This window comes from Prosopis cineraria, unplaced genomic scaffold (assembly GCF_029017545.1).
Source record: "Prosopis cineraria cultivar Desert tree isolate PC_DT_omini unplaced genomic scaffold, ASM2901754v1 PC749, whole genome shotgun sequence".
Taxonomy (NCBI): Eukaryota; Viridiplantae; Streptophyta; class Magnoliopsida; order Fabales; family Fabaceae; genus Prosopis; species Prosopis cineraria.
The window spans coordinates 13,192-33,463 of record NW_026556074.1 but is presented as its reverse complement, the minus strand read 5'-3'; the positions used below and the strand labels follow the sequence as shown (position 1 = coordinate 33,463).

The window sequence follows — 20,272 nt, the reverse complement described above, 5'->3', positions numbered from 1 at the left end:
TTTTCAGTATCTTATTTTGAATGCCTAGATTAGAATAATATTCAATGTGGCGGTTCGGGTAGAGTCAGCATGATTTTCTTTTGGGAGAATCACAATACAGGCCCTAAAAAAAGAAAAAACTTGCACTACAAGATTGAGACACTATGATAATGCACTGCAAGCCTGATGACTCTTGTTGCAATTTTTTTAAATATAGAAGTATAATTTTACTTTTAATAAAAAAAAAGAGAGAAATTGAAAGTGATAGAATAACTAACTTGATACATATGGACATTCAATTGAAAATTTACGAACATTATACTGTGTATCCATAAATATTGTGTTGTACATTATCTGCATGACTTATATATTTTATTAAATGCACTAATCAATTGAATATACGTGAACATTGTGTTGAGAATTCATGAATATCATGTTGTACGCTTATAAACATTATGTTGTACATGCTCTGTATGATTATTTTTAATTAACTTACAGATCAATTGAACACGCATGAATATTATATTGAGAATTTATAAATATCATATTGTGCATCCATGGACATTGTGTTATACATTATCTATTTAACTTGTACATTTTATTAAACCTACTGATCAACTTGATACACATGGACATTCAGTTAAAAATATATGTATATTGTGCTGTGCATTCATAAATATTGTGTGTGTAGCTTGTACATTTTATTAAATCTACTGATCAATTGGATACGCATAGATATTATGTTGAAAATTCATAAATATTGTGTTGTGCACTCATGAATATTATATTGGGCATGTTCTATATGAGTTGTATATTTTAATTAACTTACAGATTAACTAAATACATGTGAATATTATATTAAAAATTCATGAATATTGTGTTGTACTTCGTGGATGGGAATTTCGTGTAGGTCTTGAATTTTCAAATCACACAAAGATAAAATTATATTTTTACTCTCAAAAAAAATTGCAACGAGAATTTTTGAACTTGCAATGCATTATCAAAATTTATTAGGCTCATGGTGTAATTTTCTATCTTCTTAGGACTTGCAGTGCGAGTCATTCTAATTTTTTTCAAGATTAGTAGTGAATAAAATTTGTCCCCACCCCCAACCTAGGTAGATGTTGAATTCGAGAGAATACATAAAAAAAAAAATATCAATAAAGATCTTTTGATTAGATTTATTTTAAATTAAATATTCAAAATTTTTAAAACATTATTGTAGTTCAAGGGTCTTAATTTAATATTAACTTTTTAATAAAAAAAATTATCCGTTGTTTAAATTAATATCAAAATTACCATTTAAGAAATATTATTCATTTTCTTATTTCATTTAATTATAATTAAGAGGTCTTTATTGATATTTTTTGTAAAAAAATGATGGCCTTGAGCTACACGGGGGATTATTCTGCAGCTAAAGAATTTTCGGATTAAACGCCAAGAGTTTAACTGTATTTTAAGGTTAAAGAAAAGAGTGCCGTATTATATTTGCATGTACAAAATTCCAATGTTTCGTCAAGACGTGCAATGCTCATTGCAGGAATTCAAAAAATATGTGTTATATATTTAACATGTATGCATTTTCATGTCTTCATAATATTCCCACTCGCTGAGAATGAATCGTTGACGGTGATTGAACATTGTTACCCTGTAATTTAAAACGTTCTCTGAAGCGGATGTTGATAGCATCAATCACCACTTGAATGGATGGAGTTAAAAAAAATTTAGTAGCGAGGTTGATATGACAAAATATACATAATAATTAAAAAAAACATAAATTTATATATATCATTAATATAATATAAATATTTCAATGTATGCATTCATATTCAATTATATATATATAATAAAAGTAAATATATACATTTTTTAAGTTTTGTTTATCAATTTTTCATGACATAAAAATAATTAATTATCATATTTATAATAAAATTTTTAGCATTTTACTTCTTAATATAAATTATCATTAAATTAGTAAAGATTTCATATTCTCCACAAGCATTATTAAATAATTTAAATGCATTCTCCATTCTTGAGATCTAAAGTTTTATCTAGTCTAAAAAAATTTAATTACTTCCTTACTAAATTTATTATTTAATTCTTTTAATTGATAATTATAGTAAATAAATATATTAAAACGGTAATGATACTCAGTTGTCACAAGTTCTTCATGTCACATATTAAATTTTAATAGCTCAGTTATTACATAAAAAGGTAATTTTTTTAAAAGAACATATCTTAATTATAATTTTTAACTTTTAGATAAGTGATTTTATGTGAGATATCAAGTACACAACATTTAATATATTTTAAATTTTTTTTTGTAATGCTTGACAAAGTTTATTTATAATAATCCTCATAATTTATTCCATTAAATATAAAATGAAAGCAAAATCAAATGATATTAATATTTTAAGAGTAATTATAACATCGTCTTATTAAAAATAAGTAAATCTTAAAATAACTATATTTTCAAGCTATTGAAATAGTTAAATTATATATATGTGTATATATATATATAAAACAATTATAGAATTAAAATAATAATTTTATCTAATACTTTGAGGGTGTTAACTTATGGGTGAAAAATATATAATCCTTGCATTTATTAAAAAAAAATTTAAAGTAAGGAAAAGAAGCCTGTCGCCCCTGCTAAACTTATCTCCACCCCCGTTCCCAAGGAATATATGGCTGGTAAAAAGTTGATAAAGGGCATGTAAATTTTCGACCATTTCCACTCCCACCATCATCAACGTGGAGCTAGAAATTTAATTGTGCCAAAAGCACTTGCTGACTTTTTGTACAAATGTAATGCTGATTTACCACCATGGGGATGTAGCTCAGATGGTAGAGCGCTCGCTTAGCATGCGAGAGGTACGGGGATCGATACCCCGCATCTCCAAACATCTTGTTCCCCCCACCCCTTCATTAATTTTTCCCTCTTCCGTTTTTCTTTACCCGGGGGCTCAATATATACAACTGAATTCTCCGGTCACCACCGTCTTCTGCTCTATTAATAATAATATCTTCTGTCACTGCGCTGGCGCTGTGCTTATCCTTCATGAATGGCACCTTCACTCTCATACTCAAACGGTGTGGCAATAAAATCCTTCTCCCCAAATCTTCATATGCCACCGTCACTCACTTGGCGGAACAAGGTCTTTTCCGCTCACTCACCTCTTTACAATGCGGAACCATGTTGCAGTCACTCACCAATACCAAATCCTACGCAAAGTGCCTGCAACTTCATGCCCACATGATCACTTGCGGTACTCTGGTGCACAACACCTATCTTAATACCAAGCTCGCTGCCTGCTACGCTTGTTGCGGTCGAATGGCTGAAGCTCAGGTAATATTCGATCAAATTGTCTTGAAGAGTTCTTTTTTATGGAATTTCATGATTAGAGGTTATTCTTGTAACGGGAATGCCTTGAGGTCTCTTCTTATGTATCGGGAAATGTTCAGTACTGGACGAAAGCCAGATAATTTTACCTATCCATATGTTCTCAAGGCGTGTGGTGGTCTATTGCTCAATGAAATTGGCAGAAAAGTTCACGCTTTGGTGTTGGTTGCTGGGTTGGCATCCGATATTTATGTGGGCAATTCTCTGCTTTCAATGTATTCCAAATTTGGGTATATGGCGACAGCGAGAATGCTGTTTGATGATATGCCTGTAAGGGATTTAACATCTTGGAATACTATGATATCGGGTTATGTGAAAAATGGAAAAGCAAGAGATGCTTTTTCAATGTTTGATCACATGAAAAATGCTGGATTTCTTGGAGATGAGACAACTTTGCTTGCTATCCTTTGTGCTTGTGGTGATCTTATGAATTTAAAAGTGGGACAGGCTATTCATGGTCGTGTTGTTCGAAATAGTGGGATGCCATGCAACAAGTTTCTAACGAATTCCCTAATTGACATGTACTGCAATTGTGGTTCAATATCTGATGCAAGGAAATTATTTGAAGAATTAAAAATGAAGGATACTGTATCATGGAATTCTTTGATTTCAGGTTATGAACGGCATGGAGATGCTTTTGAAACCCTTGAACTTTTCTGTCAAATGATCACGGAAGATGAAGTTCCTGACGAAGCAACTATTATTTCTATGCTTGGTGCTTGTAATCAAATCTCAGCATTGCTATTGGGCTCATCTGTTCACTCATATATTGTTAAAAAGGGTTTTGGTGCAAATACTGCAGTCAGTACTGCTCTTATTGACATGTACACTAAATGTGGAAGTTTGCCTAGTGCACATCGTGCTTTTGATGAGATGCCTGAAAGAAATTTGGCTTCTTGGACTGTTATGGTTACAGGATATGGGATTCATGGGAGGGGAAAAGAGGCCATCTCCATTTTTTATGAAATGCTAGGAAAAAGCATTATTCCAGATGAAGGCATGTTTACTTCAGTTTTATCAGCATGTAGTCATTCTGGATTAGTGGATGAAGGTAAAGAAATTTTCTACAAAGTGATGCGAGAGTACAATGTAGAGCCTGAAGCAGCTCATTATGCTTGTTTGGTGGATCTTCTGGGGAGATCAGGGAGCTTAGATGAAGCATACACAATTATAAATGATATGAAAGTGAAACCTAATTATGATATATGGAATTCACTCCTGTCTGCTTGCAGATTATACCACAATGTGAAGTTAGCTGAAATCTCAGCTCAGAAGCTTTTTGAAATGAATCCAGAAGGAGTAAGCAGTTATGTTTGCCTTTCCAACATATATGCTGCTGAGAGACGATGGAATGATGTTGAAAAAGTGAGGGCACTGGTGAGAAGAAAGAGATTGAGGAAACCACCTGGTTACAGTTTTGTTGAGCAAAATAAGATGGTTCATCAATTTTTTGTTGGAGATACGTCCCACCAACAGTCAGATGATATTTATGCCAAATTAAAGCACTTGAATGAGCAACTTAAGAATGCTGGTTACAAGCCTGACACCTTTTCAGTTCTCTATGATGTTGAGGAAGAAGTAAAGGAGAAGATGCTTTGGGATCACAGTGAGAGGTTGGCGCTTGCTTTTGCTCTTATTAATACTGGTCCAACAACAACTATCAGAATAACGAAGAATCTTCGTGTATGCGGAGATTGCCATACAGTAATGAAAATGGTTTCTAAGCTCATGAGTCGAGAAATCATCATGCGGGATATTCGTAGGTTTCACCACTTTAGTGATGGAGTATGTTCATGCTGTGATTATTGGTGAGTTGATGGCAGCTTAATGAAATAGTTGATTAATCCCAATAATTTTAGCACCCTCATAGTGCCACCCAGCCCTTACACCTGACATTATATGTTCATTGTATTGAGCGGAATTAAGCTAAGACAAGTAATGCATCACCTGCTGAACAAGTTCTGTGGCCTTCTTCTGGCATCAGAACTTTCTTCTGAGTCCCTCATCGTAAGACATGTGACGTTGAAAATGGCATAATGACGAGATAGAACTCTTGCAATATGATGGTAACCATCTATTTATCTTGGTTGTAATATTTAGCATTGGACTCGGCAGCATTGTTTTCAGCTTTGTTCGCCCAGTGGATGCCAGACACTTCATGTGATTGGAAACTAAATTGATTGGCAGCAAAACGAAGGAAATTTTGATCTGAGGCGTTATGAAATTTACTCCGACTGCTGCTTGAGTTTACATCTCAGAAATGCTTTGTTGGCTTCATCTAGGTTCCTGTCACCGTGATTTAACAATTTTTTGGGACACTAGGTTAAGAAGGACTTCACTTTCTCAGGGAAGGATGTGCCATTTGATTTGAAGAACTCAATAGATTTCGATACTTCATTGTATTCCTCAGTTCTATCTGGCAGCTCCATTCAGAATGGCCAGTGCTTGCTGCTGCTTCTTTCAACTTCTTTCAAATATTTGTCTTAGTTCTGCACAACTTCAAAAGTTCGACGCTTCAAGATATTCACGGTCGCGGTAAGGGGAAAAACATTTTCCATGAAGCCAGGTTAGACTCACCTGAAAATTCGCAATGCCAGAAAATACCCGTGATTGATTTTGTGAATCAGAGGGGCTCCTAAGCTCCTCTTCAGTTCCTATATATCTGGATGAAGGAACTAGTTTAAACGTGCTCAACAAAGCAAGAACTGTATTCAAGTAAAAAAGTGCTCGTGTTTACAGTGCAAATCTGGTCCTCGTCGTTTAATTTTGATGCCTGGTGCTTACCTAAAGGCACCAAATTTGATTGCTGGTACTATGAAGGGGGGGGAAATGCCCCTTTTCCTTGAAGGGAGACTCCTGCTTTCATAGGCACACTCTTATATATACTTACCATCATTTGTTATCAGTTAAAACTTGATTGGGTAAGCTTATTCTGCATTTTTTGGAAGAGGGATATTAGAACTAAGTATACTTAAAAAGTTGTGGGCAATGCATTCGACGTAAAACAGCGAATTCCTTTTCCACAATGCTGCATCCATGAAAACGAACAAATTATAATACTTTTTTTTTTAATTATACTGAAAACAAAAGCTTAAAAAGACTGTATAATGTCATAGTTCATCTGAGGGAATTGATCCCTTATCATCCACCGAACCAACAAATTAAAATGCTGTACATCAGAATATCTGACAGAAAAAAGTGCAATAGTATATAATCTGACAGAATGTGCCAATTATGCTTTGAGATCTCTGTAGCAGGGTTAAGAATGTAAAACTGTACTTCATATGTTCAGATGATTATGACACCAAACGTCGGTCGAGCGATGAGATTGTAGTAACATGAGTGCAGGTGACGAGATACTATAGTTCAGAGTTGACCTCGACAGCTGTTCCGACATGCAAACACGCTATTAACAATTATTACTATTCTAGGTTGGCGCTACTTTATATAATCTCATTCAATTAAGGCTTGGATACGTTCATGATTAGGGGTGTTCATAGGTTCGGTTTGGTTTGGTTTTGAGCAAAAACCAAACCGAACCGAACCAATCGGTTTACTTATTAATGGGATCTTATCGGTTTTTGTTATAATCGGTTTGGTTCGGTTTTATATTCGGTTTGGTTCGGTTTGGTTAATGTTTAGATCAAGTTTTAATGAATTTATCTATTTATTTTTCTTTTTTATCCATATTCATTAAACCTAATTTTTTTGACTCTTTTTTTTATAAATAGAGGCATAAAAATATAATAAAATTTTAATATGATAACAATAATTAATCATAAAAATTGATATTAGTAATAGTGTTTAGAATTAAAATTATTTAATGTTATGAATTTTTATTCAGGTCATTTAAAAATATTTATCTACATATCTATATTTTAACATGTAATATATAACGAAAAATAACTATAAAAAATTTTAAACAAAATGTTTCTTGTAAATAAATTGAATATATGAAACTTTTGGTTTAAGTCTTTTTGTGTGGACAAAACTAGAGGACAAATATCCTCGAAAGCAGTATGGGGGAGGAACGAAATTAAACGAGTCAGGAAGCTAGGGCACATTTATTATATACTTATACTGTAATTTAGAACAACATATCCAACAGACCAACACCCATCATGGTCAATGTTTATCATTCTTTATTTATTTTTAACATTTTAGCTTTCCAAGTTTATAACATAGTTGTCAATATAATGTAATCTCTTATTCTCTTTCCATTATGGCAAATCCTTGTCATCATTGTTTTCTTTTTCACTTTCTCACGTTGACACTAACTCATCTTGTTTTTTCCATTCTTACAGTGATGAGAACGACAGGCAACAATGAGGCCAAGCCTTTAATTATGAGCCGGAAGTTTGTGAAAATAAAAAAGAACATGTTAATCATTGACTTCCTTCAAGGTGTGCATGTGATAAGCCAATAATTATTCAAACATAGAGAAAGCAAAAAGTTGCCAAGTGTTGTTGTCTTAATCTAAAGCAATAAGATGATACTAATTGTTAGATTCTCATTTCTTAACACATACAATTTATATAACCTCATGTCTTTAGCAATCATTTCTCAATATCATAATATCTATCATAATATTCACTTAAACTATACCAAATGTCTAGCATTCCAAAAAAAAATTGACATATTTAATTACAACTTGTCCTTAAACTAAAAAGAGACATTCATATGCTTGAAATTATCCAAAAAAAAAATCATTCCATCTCAAGCATCAATCAATTGTTATATGAGGCATAACACCTGAAATGAAGGAAGAAAACAAGTCAATATCCAAATAAAAAGAATAATTTTATGACAAATAAAATAATTGACACATATATACTATATAGTACATTAGTACTTACATATACAAAAAGAGGTTAGAAGATCTTGATAGCTAATTATCATCATCTTCATTCAAAATGACAACACCAAGATCTATAATAATAAAACAAATTATCAAAGCAATAAATAATCTAATAAATAATTAAACTAAATAAATATCACTTTCAATTTATAAAAATATTACCAATTACATATACAAAAAGAGGTTAGAAGATCTTGATAGCTAATTATCATCATCTTCATTTAAAGTGACAACACCAAGATCTATAATAATAAAACAAATTGTCAAAGCAATGAATAATCTAATAAATAATTAAACTAAATAAACATCACTTTCAATTGTAAAAATATTACCAATTTCTATTTTCTCAATTTCATCCACCTTCTCTTCAACATCACTTGCTAATGGAGTAGATCGAAACCAATTATTTGCACAAATAAGGGCTTCCACTGTCTTGATACCCAATGAACATCTATACTCATTTAGTATACGACCCCCAGTGCTGAAAGCAGATTCAGAAGCTACAGTGGAGATAGGCATGGCTAATACATCCCTAGCAATTTGTCCAATGACAGGATATTTAGATGAATTCACTTTCCACCAATTAAGTATGTCAAATTTGGGATTTGTTTTTTCTCTAGTCTCCATCAAGTAGAGGTCCAACTCTGATTGATTTTCAACATTATCATCTTCATTCATAACTTTATCAAACTCCATTGCAAATGAATCTTTTTCACCATCATCATAGGAAACACCTTCCTTCACTTGGGATTGAGTATTGGTTGAACTTTTTTTAAGGCCATGAAAAGACTTGTATCTATCATACATCTGGAAGAGCAACTCTTTCACCTGCCTAGTAAAATATTCAGCCATATCTTCATCGTAGAGTTTTTTCAAACTCCACTCCACAAATTTCAACTTGTACCTAGGATCAAGTACCACAGCTATAAAGATCATCATATTCAAATTATCAACATTCCCCCAATACTTGTCATGTTTTTGTTTCATCTTCCTTGCCATTGAATTCAACAAAGGATCATCACTTAGACACATATCATTCAAAGTCTTTACTACCAAGCAAAACTCATGAAAATATTGAGAAGATGTAACATACAATGAGCCAGAGACTTTTTTGGTGACATCAAAAAATATTTTCAAGAATTTGACAAAAACACGTGCATTTTCCCAATCCTTTATGGTTGGGGGTCCTTCCTTATCAATTGTAAAAGTAGTATCCTTTTCTTCTAATCTCTTGAATGCCTTTTGAAATTTCAAGGCACTTTCAAGCATCATGTAAGTAGAATTCTATCTTGTAGGACAATCTAACTTCACAATATCCTTTTCTTGAATTCTTGTTTGCTCTACACAAGACTTGAACTTTTGGAACCGTAATGGTGATGCACGAATATATCGAACTGCATTTCTAATTCTTGTTAAAGTATCACCAATCTCTTTCAACCCATCATTAATAACTAAATTCAAGATGTGCGCATAACATCTAACATGCATGTATTCTCCTTTCATAATGTGCCCCTTCCAATCAAGTATCCTATCTTTAACATAAGATATAGCAGTGTCATTACTTGAGGCATTATCAACTGTAACTGTAAAAACTCTATCAATTCCCCAACTCAACAAACACTTCTCAATCAATTCACTAATAGTTTCACCTTTATGATCAGCAATTTGACAAAAGTTCAAAATTCTTTTATGCAATTTCCACTCATCATCAATGAAATGTCCAGTGAGGCATAAGTAATTCATATTTTGTAAAGATGTCCAGCAATTAGTGGTCAAACAAACACTTTGTTTTGATTTACAAAATACATTCCTCAACTTAGCTTGTTCAGACAAGTAAAGACTCAAGCAATCTCTAGCTACTGTAGTACGTGATGGAAGGGGAAATAGAAGTTGTGCAATACTCATGAAATACTGAAAACCTTCATTCTCAACAAATTTAAAAGGCAACTCATCAACAATTATCATTCTAGTAAGAGCTTGCCTACAAGAATTAAGATCAAATGTCACCCCCTTCAAACTAGTTCCACAACCTTCTCCTTCTTCTTTTTTTTTTGGTTGGAAGGAAAGTTTAGGTTGTTTAGGATCTGTATCTCTAACACCAAATTTCTTGCATCTTTCTTCTAAATGTGTTGCCATGTTAAAAGTGCCATTTCTTTTTTTATGACAAGCATAATCAAAGCCACACCAATTACATGTGGCCCTTGGAAATTCAGGATCACAACCCTCCATCAAAGTAAAATGACTCCATACCCAAGATTCAGGTCTAGTTGGTTTTCTTTTACCTGTAACTTTTGAATTTTCTGGTTGCTTTTCACCTTTGTCTTTTTCTTGCTCTTGATCTTTCTCTTACTCTTTCTCTTTCTCTTTTTGTTGATTTGAATCCATAGTTACATGAGCATTGTTAATCAATTCTGGCTTGTTATTCCTAGGTTGCTCATCATCATCATGAACATCCATCAACTCCATATATGTTTCTTGCTGAAAAAAACATAAGCAATTATATCAATCAAATATGATACTAAATGCTTTTTGTAAAAAAAAATACTATATAAAACATTTACCTCATTTTCACTCATATTGAAACTCTAGGATATGCACTGTGCAAGTGGCCTCTCAAGAAAGACAAATAATCCTGCATTATATTATGAAAGGAAAGATAATTTAATAAAGTAAATTAAATTAAGTTGTTCTATTAAAAAGACAATATGCTATCCTCTTTATTAAAAAAGTTAAAAATTATGTTTACTCTATAACCTATTGTATATTTGTATTCATGTGCATATCATTGATATGATATCAAAACAAAACAAGTGGTCCCTCTTGGTCTCTTTGCTCTACCGGTCTACCCCACAGTCACACTTACTTATATTGTTTTAAAATCAAAGCAATAATCTTTTATTAATTGCAGAGCAAGTCAACCTAATTAGGCAACAATCTTTGATCAACAAATACATCATATAGCTTATAAATCTAAGTCAACCTAAACACCAAAATAAGAATAAGAATAGTGGCAAGGCAATCAGGCAACGGCTAGGATTAGGAAACAAGATTATTACACCAACCGAAGCTCCAGAGTCCACGCAACTGAGATAGGGAAGTAAAATGCAGAAAGTGATTCAGACTGTGGCTCAAACCTGGAAGAGTGGAAGTGGAACTGTAGAAGCTGAACTCGAGTAGACTCTGTTCTGGGACGCCGCGAGTGGTTGACGGCTGTGACCTGTGTGAGTGTGCGCGACTTGGAAGTGGAACTGCAGAAAGTGAAAACCGAACTTGAGTAGTCGACGGTGAACTCTGTTCTATGACAAACTCTTTGGTCTGCAACGCTGTGAGTGACCGACGGGCGATGGCTGTGGCTTGTGTGCAACGCTGTGAGTGGCCGACGACTGTGGCTTGTGTGCGACTTGGGTACTGGACTTTGCGTTCGTGTCCGTTGTCAGTCGTCCAAGACTGACTCTGTCTATCTCTGGCTCTGCGTCGTCTTTAGCTTGGTTCTGAGGTTCTCTGCAGTCTGTGTGTGTCTATCTGTGTGATACGTATTGTGCAAGCCTGGCTCAAGCATTAAGGAAACCTAAACCTAAAGTGTGAGCCACACGTAAGGGAAGGCAGGTCGTGAGTCGTTCGTGTCTTCGTGAGTCGTGACTCTCTCTGGCCAGACTGAAGCTGAACCACTCCGTGACGTGATGAATCCGTGATCGTGAGGACTGAGGCATGAGCGTGAGCATGACGTGAACTCGTGAAGTTTGGTCTGACTGAGCCTAATGGTCTCTCCTGATCTCATTTGGGCTTGGGAAGTGGGCTACTAATTATTTATTGGGTAATGGGCTGGGTAAGGCATAAGGGGGTTTGGGTTTATTTGGATTAAAATTAAGGTTACATATTTTATAAATAAATAAATAATATTTTGTTAATCAGGTCTGGTTTAGGTCTGGTTCGGTTTTTAATTTTCAAAACCGAAACCTGAACCAAACCATTCGGTTTCCTTATCCTAAAAACCGAAGCAAACTTGATTGTTGATCGGTTCCTTTCGGTTTGGGTTGGTTTGGATCGGTCCGTTCGGTTTGGATCGATTTTGAACACCCTTATTTATGATTGGGAAGTACATGCGGTAACTACTATATTTTGTATTTTTGTGATTAAATTTTCGTTAATGATGCTTAATTTGATGGTATATATATTATCCATGCAACACTTGGCACGTAGTGATGGTGTTAATTTGTATAGTTAAAATGGAAAAGCATAAATGTTTTACCTAATTACCTCTTCATAATTTTTTTTAAACTTTGATGCATAAAAATATTTTTAAATTTAATTAACTGATATTTTTTACAAAAATTATTCATAAATAATTCAGATACTAACACACACACACACACACACACACTCTCTCTCTCTCTCTCTCTCTCTCTTAAATTTATGCTAGGAAAATAAATAGTGAGTATGACTATTTTAAACAAAGGAGAAATGACATTTAAGTCCTTGGAGTTCAATTTAATAGTAACTAGATACTAAAAATTTACTGAAGAATAAATTCTAAATATTGATTTAGATAGTTGCACATTTAAAGGAATCAAAAACCCAATTTATAACTAAGAATTGTATAACTAAGCTTGATATTTATGATTTATTTTTAATATTTTTTTAAAACATAATCGTAATTAAATTGAACTTTTAGAATTCATATGTCATTTTATCTTAGATAAAGAATCAAGATGATATAGCCATTTGTAAATACATGATTAAGAAGTAAATCAAATAAAACATAGACTGCTTTCCCTTGAGCAAGGACGCTTAATCATATCATAGTACATTAAAAAGTGTGAGGCCAACAATTTGGTTGTCAAACAATTGCATTGTTAAGGGCTAGTTTGAGATCAGTTGGATTCTTTTTTGAGATATACCAACTAATGCTGAGAGTTTATAAAGCATTAATATTTTAAGTTGTCTCACATGCGATATTGATATTTTTTGAGATATTTGCAGATTTTTTTGGATATGTGTTCTTAAAGTATTGAAATATTATTTTTAACTTAAAAAATTTTAATTTTTGACATGTAACGGACACTTTTAGATTATGAGTTTATATTAACTTGTGATTTAAAAAAAGTGAAGAATACAGAAAAGATATGTTTAAGATGTAAAATATTATTGGAGATGAATGATATGACTTTGATGGTGTTGGAATTTTGGGAGTAGCAAACTAGATATACAATCTATCCCTATTATGTAAAATTATATAGTTTGAATATTTTCTAAATTAAAATTATATTTTTTATATTTTTTATGATTTTTATAAATATACGCACGTTTGGAAAACATATCATATTGTATGTTTTTAAAAATAAAAATACTGATGTATTTGATATATCTAGTATCTGCGTATCATAGTTGGGAGTCACAGTAGGCATCATAAGACTTGAATTTAGGAAACATGTTTGTGGATCGATTCCCCGCAAGTTCCAAAAATTTGTTCACTTCCGAAGCCACATTGACAAATTAATTTATGGCGAATTCGTCCGAAACTTTTCGGCCAAAAAAGGAAAAAAAAAAAAGAATTCGCCACGAAACTACTTCTATATTTCGTATTAAAAGAGGGATTTGACTTTCTTCTTGCTTGTGAAATCTGATCTGCAAGAAAATATTTCCAAAATGTCTATGATCATCTATAATCAATCGTACTTATAAACTTTGTATAATATTTGAAAATAAATTATACTTTTTATGGATGTAATTAATTGAAAATTTTTGAAGGAAAGGTGTGGGAAGGTATCCCCTCCTTGAGAAATTTTGAAGGAAAGAGAAGCTAAAATAACTCTTACCCTCTCCTCATATTTCTCTCCTTTAAATTAGAGTTTTTTTGGAGAAGAGTTAATTTTTTGGCTATTTTTCCTTTGTTTAATTTTCAATATTTTAAGTATACTTATAATTAAAAAAAACTCTCCTTCATATCAGATTATGCTTTATTCCCAAACCGCAACTAACCTCATTAAATTTTGTTTTAAAGTTACATTTCATCATATTTTATTATATATTTAGTTATTTATTTTTTATAAAAATTATTATTATTATAATTATTGGTTTAATTTTTTTTTACATATTAACAATGTGACAGGATGAGAGTAAATTTTTAACAATCATGCAATTTAAATTAAGTTGCATAGTTATTTTCTACAAGAAAAATTAAAAAAAATTAAACTAATATATAAAAATATAATAGTAAATTAACTATTAACTTTCTTTTTCTCTCCTCTTAAGTCAAATAAAAGATTATTAAAAAATTCTTCCATCCCTTACAACACAATTAAATAAGGTAACATTAAAAAATTCTCCTTTTTTCTCCTCCCCTTCCCTCCATCACCTCTCTTACCCTTCCTCTCCCTCCCCTCAAACCAAACACATTCTAAAATAAAAAAATTTAATTTAAAAATTAAATAAAAATGGAGAGAGAAATATAAGCTCCCCTTTTAAATTAAAATTGCTGCCATCTTTTTCGCTTTACCTTAGGCGTCTTCGATCGTTTAGGAAATAATAAATATTCAATTGGAAGAAGCTTTGATCCCTTCTTTTGTACTGAAAGGAAAGTTTATTTGACGGTCATATAATAATACAGAAGCAATGATATTTAAAAAAAGGGGATTATCATTGACTTATTAATTATTTTGGTTATTAAGTATTTATGAATATTTATAATCGTTGATCATCATTTGTTGTTTCTTAAATTATTATTTTTAGGGCAGATTTCCGCGGATAAATTGACAAAATTTTGGTCCGCAATAGCATCACCATTATTTATTTAGGCGTCCATTTATTTTTGAGTATTTCATCCAACGTCACCCCAACCCTAACAGGGCATGCAACACGCCTTGTTCTCCAACTTGAAATTGAAATTTCATTTGTGTGACATCACAGCGTAGCCGGGGCTAAGTGGTTCATCACTTTTGTTGATAATATCACCCCATTATTATTACTATTAGGACGCCTACGTCGATACGGCCATTGTTTATTTTTTTAAATAATTGGCATGATGATCTATAATCAACGTTTAATTTAACTGCTTTTTTAATTAGTGTGTAAAAAAGTGGTTAGTACTTCTTAGTAGGACTAAAATCAACTTCTCTTTTTACATTTGGCAGAGGAAAAGTGATCAACGTTTAATTTAACTGCTTTTTTTAATTAGTGCGTAAAAAAGTGGTTAGTACTTCTTAGTCGGACTAAAATCAACTTCTCTTTTTACATTTGGTAGAGGAAAAGTGGGTCGGAAAAGGTTCGAATGTTAGTGGGCCCAGCCCAAATGCATCATCGGTCACGTAACATGCGGACGAGATAGCATTTGCTGGATGCTACGTTGCTCTGCGTGTAGTGTATGGATCGCCAATTGGCCATGAAGCACTGTACGAGCACGACACACGCTCTTGCTGCTTCCGTCACCGACCCCAATTTTTCCCCCTTTCTTTACGGTAAATTAGGGGCCAGAGCCAATAAACTAGACCCAAAGGAAGAAATGAGCATGTAAGTGATGTTGCTAGTCCAAGTATTATATTCTTACGCTATTTATTCAGTGCGCTTTAATCCTCTCACACACTGTTTCTTCTGCTTTCACTCGCGAGATGGACATCGACTCCTCACACACCCCCAATTGGCTCTATGATTATGGCTTTGACGTCCCTGTCGCCGGAGCTGATTTGCCGGTCGTCTCTTCTGGCGGTTTCAACTGGGTGTCTCCTACTTTTCACGGTTCTTCCGATACGAGGTGGGTTTGTAATAGCATCTTTTTGACTTCCTGTTTGGTTTCCACGAACGCCCATGTAAGTGGGATTTTCCATGGCTACTGTAAATTCAAGGTTATCCCCCGTTGGCTTGTTGGTCTAGTCTTTCTCAAAATCCAAACTACTCTCTCGCATGATCAGTTCATACATTTTGTTGTTACAAAGTATCGTACTTTTCTGCTGCTTCCTTACTTCCAACAAGATACTATTGCAATAGGTAAATGAAGTGCCATGCTCTGTTGGTTTGGTGGTTGGTAGGTCGTTGGCATTTGAAAGAAAATCCAAAACTATGAATATACTTGTGGGGTGATTTTCTGTTTAGACCTCGGTAATCATTTATCTTGTGATTTGAAACATTTCAATGGTCTAAATTGGGTCAGTCCAAAAAAAAAATGTCAAAAATGAGAGAAGTTTTAATTACTTAGTTGTTAGGTTCTATGGTCCATGCATGAAAATTGTGTTCGAACAAGATTTTCTTATTATTTTACGTTGTGATGGAAACATGTGAACTAGTTTTTCTCATCAACCTGCTGCTGCGACAATTTCTCATGGTTCTATTGGTTCCGGATTATGCAATTTTTATGGTGATTTTGGGTTCAACTGTCCAGCCAAAGTAGCATGTGTCCTATTTGTTCTATGAGAAATGGCGTGAATTTAGAAGATATCATCTTTAGACTGTGACTTTCTCCGAAAACATTTTTAATGAGAATATTTAGAAAATAGTGCACCATTTAAATTTTTAGGCACTTGTTACGCGCCCCCCCCCCCCCGGGGGGGGGGGAGATAACTATCCTAAGCCTTAGGGATAATGCTGTCCGTTGACTGCTGCAGCAACTATAGCAATATGACACGTTTTCTCCTTAAAGGACCATGCGAAGTATTTTCTGTCATACATCAGAAAAAATGGACCTGGATTCTGCAAAATTGAAGTAACATTCGTTGTACATGGAGTTTTTATTTGTGAATCGCAATGCGTTGGCAAAAAGGGCGTCATGTTTCATGAATAGTGCAGGTTGTTGAATGAAGAACATGAAAGATTTGCAAGGGGGGGTTGTAATATGTGACTTAGGAAGGGTTGGGTGTAGCAGTTGACTTTGACTATCGTATAGCAGCGTTTGTTGTTTATATTATGTTGTCCTCTTCATTGCTTCATATGTACAGCTTGGACCTGGATTACTCACTGGAGAATTCGACTTTCCTGGAAAGTGGCCCTTCAAAGCGGTAATGTCTTTCGTTTTTGGCTTTGTAAACAGGGTTTACTGTAGTGCTGTACCTTCACAATTTCTCAACTACACAGTACACTATAATGTGTTCAATTTTTTACTATTTAAAATGAATATCCTATTGCTTGCAAGCTCCAACTAGATCTTTATTTGATTAGATTTTTTGCATCCCTTAATATTGAAGAATGCATGGTTTATATGGAGGTGTGTCTTTAAGTGAAAAACCTTTTCATAAAGTGAATTTAAAAACGCACGCCTTTAATTACTAACGCCACCCAACTGGGATTAGACATAGGAAATGAAGACCATAAAGGAGCTGCTTTTCACAGAAGCAGAGCAGAGGATCAGAGAGACTATTAAGGATAACAAGAATCCCAATAAGATTATGCTCTGCTAGTGTACATCTCGAATCAGTGGCATTCCTGCTAGTTTTAATAGTTTACATGGAATCAAGAATTAGGAAGAAAAAAAAAAAGCGTGGGAGGGGTCTAAATGTTACTGATTTGTAAATTGTAACTCTTCAAGTATATGGAGATGATGGTGCAAATTATGCAAAAACTTGGTCACCTAATGTCAGGAAGGATGGAGTATATTTCTCTGTTGTTATTCTTTGTCTTCTGTCAGCTAATGAACCTAACCTGTAAATTTCGCCTCATTTGGATCCACGTGATATCTGGATACTGTTAGCAACACGTTGTCACATTGGCCTGCACATTTCTCAAGTAAATGCAGCATGTTTTTCCCCCCTTTCAGTTGATACATTATTTGTGGAATGAGCAGGTGCTTTAACTTGAGACATTTTATTAATGCGTCCTCTTGTCATTCTTCTGTCTATCTCTTGCTTCCGTTCTCTCTCCCTTTCTTTCTCCCTCTCAAACAAACACAAAATATTTTCTTATCCACTTGCTACTGTTATTTCAGGTTGAAGTCTGAATCATGTGCATCTGGCTCCAAGGCATGCCGTGAGAAACTTAGGAGGGATAGACTGAATGAGAGGCATGCTATTGTTCTGCATCTTGTCTGATTAAATTTTGTCTTCTAAATCTCATGTCTTGAATTTGGCATGATTTGAAGGTTCCTGGAATTGAGTTCTATCTTGGAGCCTGGTAAGCTGCCCAAGATGGATAAGACTGCTATATTAAGTGATGCAGTTCGAATGTTAACAGAATTACGAACTGAAGCCCAGAAGCTGAAGGAAACAAACGATGAATTGCTTGAAAAAATCAAGGAACTGAAGGTGAAAATATCAAAATTTCTTGGCGTAAATATTTGGAAATATGGGGATCCTTTCTGTTTGGGTGAATTAAATCTCTATTTCGTTTCAGGCAGAGAAGAACGAGCTTCGTGATGAAAAGAACAGGCTGAAGATGGATAAAGAAAAGCTGGAGCAACGGGTCAAAGGGATGAATGCACAGCCAACCTATCTTTCTCATCCTTCTGCTGCATTTAGTGCTCAAGGACAAACTGCCAGCCACAAGCTGATACCATTTGTTGGTTATCCTGGAATCGGCATGTGGCAGTTTTTGCCACCTGCTGCGGTTGATACATCTCGGGATCATCTGCTTCGCCCTCCTGTCGCTTAAAGTGGTTTGTTAGTTTCCATCACATTTGTGTCTGTGCACTTCACTATATCATGTCTGTGTCCAAGTTGTCAACTATGTCCAAGTGCGTTTCCTAAAGTTAGACGATGATATTGGTGGAAAGTCTACTGTGGAAACTGATTACATCCACGCTTGTCCGATCTAAACTATATAATAAGGGAGTGTTTTATGTCTTGGCTGTCATGCTTGAATGCTTCCTTGATTTTCCTGGTAGAATAAGCCAAATGGCGGATGCATTATAAGGCTATAACATCAAATTGAATCACTGACGAGATATCATTTTCTGTCAATTAATAAAGCGTGCACACCTCTCTGAAATTTTAACCACAGAAATAATGAAAGAAACAGAAAAGCTCACACACAAGTAGCTCAGTGGCAGTGGTAGACTTAGATCTATCCTATCTTTAGGAGGCTAAAAGCACCAATAGAAAGCTAGACACAATTGTAATGAAGGCCTGGAAGTTTCCTTTCTTTGCTGATGCAGTTGATGGGTCCAGTGACTTCTCAGTAGAAGGAATGACTGGGGAGAATGCAGGACTCTCTAGATGCGTGTCAAACAGCGGACTGGGTGCTGCCAGAACATATTCTGGAGATTCAGCTGCTGAATTGGTAAAATCTGGGGACTCGGCAGAGGGAGCAACAGGAATCATTGGGGAAGCCGCAGGTGAGGGAGATTCTGTTGGAGAGGTGGAAGAAGTTGCACCAGCAAGAGTGTCTATTTCAATCTTCATACCTTGGCCACAATGTCCTAATGTTGCACAGATGAAGTATCTCTTGCCTGGAGAAGTGAGAGGGATGGTTGTGTCGCCATCATTGTAGGACTGGATTGGGTTGGTTGTCTGACAGGAGTCATAGTCTGCCTTTGTAACTTCAACCACGTCATGGTTAGGTGGATACTGAAAAACTGCACACATATATGGGTAACAGTGTAAATACAAAACAAATTAAGATCTGTTTAATCAAAAGAAATTGTCTAAGAAATTTATAAAACCACTCCTGGTGGCGGAAGCATGCAGATGACTTACTGAGTTTATCTCCCACTGAGAAGTTTTGGGATGATGCCCACTCTTGAAAGTTTGTATTTGTATCCCACCCGCCATTAGGTCCTCCAACAATGTGATTTGCTGCCATGGTGATTTCGATGATCATAGCTGCCACCAATGATACTCTGATTAAGGTTTCAAGGGCAGCCATAGTTGCTAACTGCTTGGATATGAGAAATGATTGGAAAGTGTAATGTTATGAGAAATGATTGGAAAGTGTAATGTTAAGAGATGTGATTGAATTGCGACCTCGTCCTCACGGTGGTAGAGTATATATAGAGCGAGGTCAAGGGGCATCGTGCAGGGCCTTTAGAGGAATGATGATGGACGCTTGTGATTCAAATTCAATCATGGAGACATTGGAGTTGGTATGGTCATGCAAATGATACATTTTTTTAATAG

The 20,272-nt window shown here is 34.4% G+C and overlaps 3 protein-coding genes and 1 non-coding gene across 5 annotated transcripts; 3 read left to right on the top strand and 1 right to left on the bottom strand.

The window, feature by feature from the left end:
* The first annotated feature begins 2,808 nt into the window (after positions 1 to 2,808).
* TRNAA-AGC (transfer RNA alanine (anticodon AGC)) lies at positions 2,809 to 2,881 on the top strand. Its single transcript has one exon. It is a non-coding gene; the product is annotated as a tRNA-Ala (tRNA).
* An 87-nt stretch (positions 2,882 to 2,968) lies between these two features.
* LOC129298237 (putative pentatricopeptide repeat-containing protein At3g11460, mitochondrial) lies at positions 2,969 to 6,363 on the top strand. The gene has a single exon (XM_054936624.1). The coding sequence runs from the start codon at positions 3,041 to 3,043 to the stop codon at positions 5,192 to 5,194; it is 2,154 nt and encodes a 717-aa protein (XP_054792599.1). The 5' UTR covers positions 2,969 to 3,040; the 3' UTR covers positions 5,195 to 6,363.
* Positions 6,364 to 15,679: 9,316 nt separating this feature from the next.
* On the top strand, positions 15,680 to 19,010 carry LOC129298233 (transcription factor ILR3-like). 2 transcript variants are annotated; one of them, XM_054936617.1, is made up of 5 exons: positions 15,705 to 15,987; positions 17,165 to 17,224; positions 18,148 to 18,222; positions 18,301 to 18,463; positions 18,552 to 19,010. In XM_054936617.1, exons 1-5 carry the CDS (start codon positions 15,845 to 15,847, stop codon positions 18,807 to 18,809), a joined length of 699 nt encoding a protein of 232 aa, XP_054792592.1. In that variant the 5' UTR covers positions 15,705 to 15,844; the 3' UTR covers positions 18,810 to 19,010. The 2 variants fall into 2 exon arrangements, with proteins under 2 accessions (XP_054792593.1, XP_054792592.1); XM_054936618.1 differs by lacking the exon at positions 17,165 to 17,224 and having other exon boundaries at positions 15,680 to 15,987.
* A 49-nt stretch (positions 19,011 to 19,059) lies between these two features.
* LOC129298234 (uclacyanin 1-like) lies at positions 19,060 to 20,126 on the bottom strand. Its single transcript, XM_054936619.1, has 2 exons — positions 19,853 to 20,126; positions 19,060 to 19,731 (listed from the first exon to the last, which is right to left on the bottom strand). The coding sequence occupies exons 1-2, from the start codon at positions 20,019 to 20,021 to the stop codon at positions 19,232 to 19,234; spliced, it is 669 nt and encodes a 222-aa protein (XP_054792594.1). The 5' UTR covers positions 20,022 to 20,126; the 3' UTR covers positions 19,060 to 19,231.
* Positions 20,127 to 20,272: the final 146 nt, after the last annotated feature.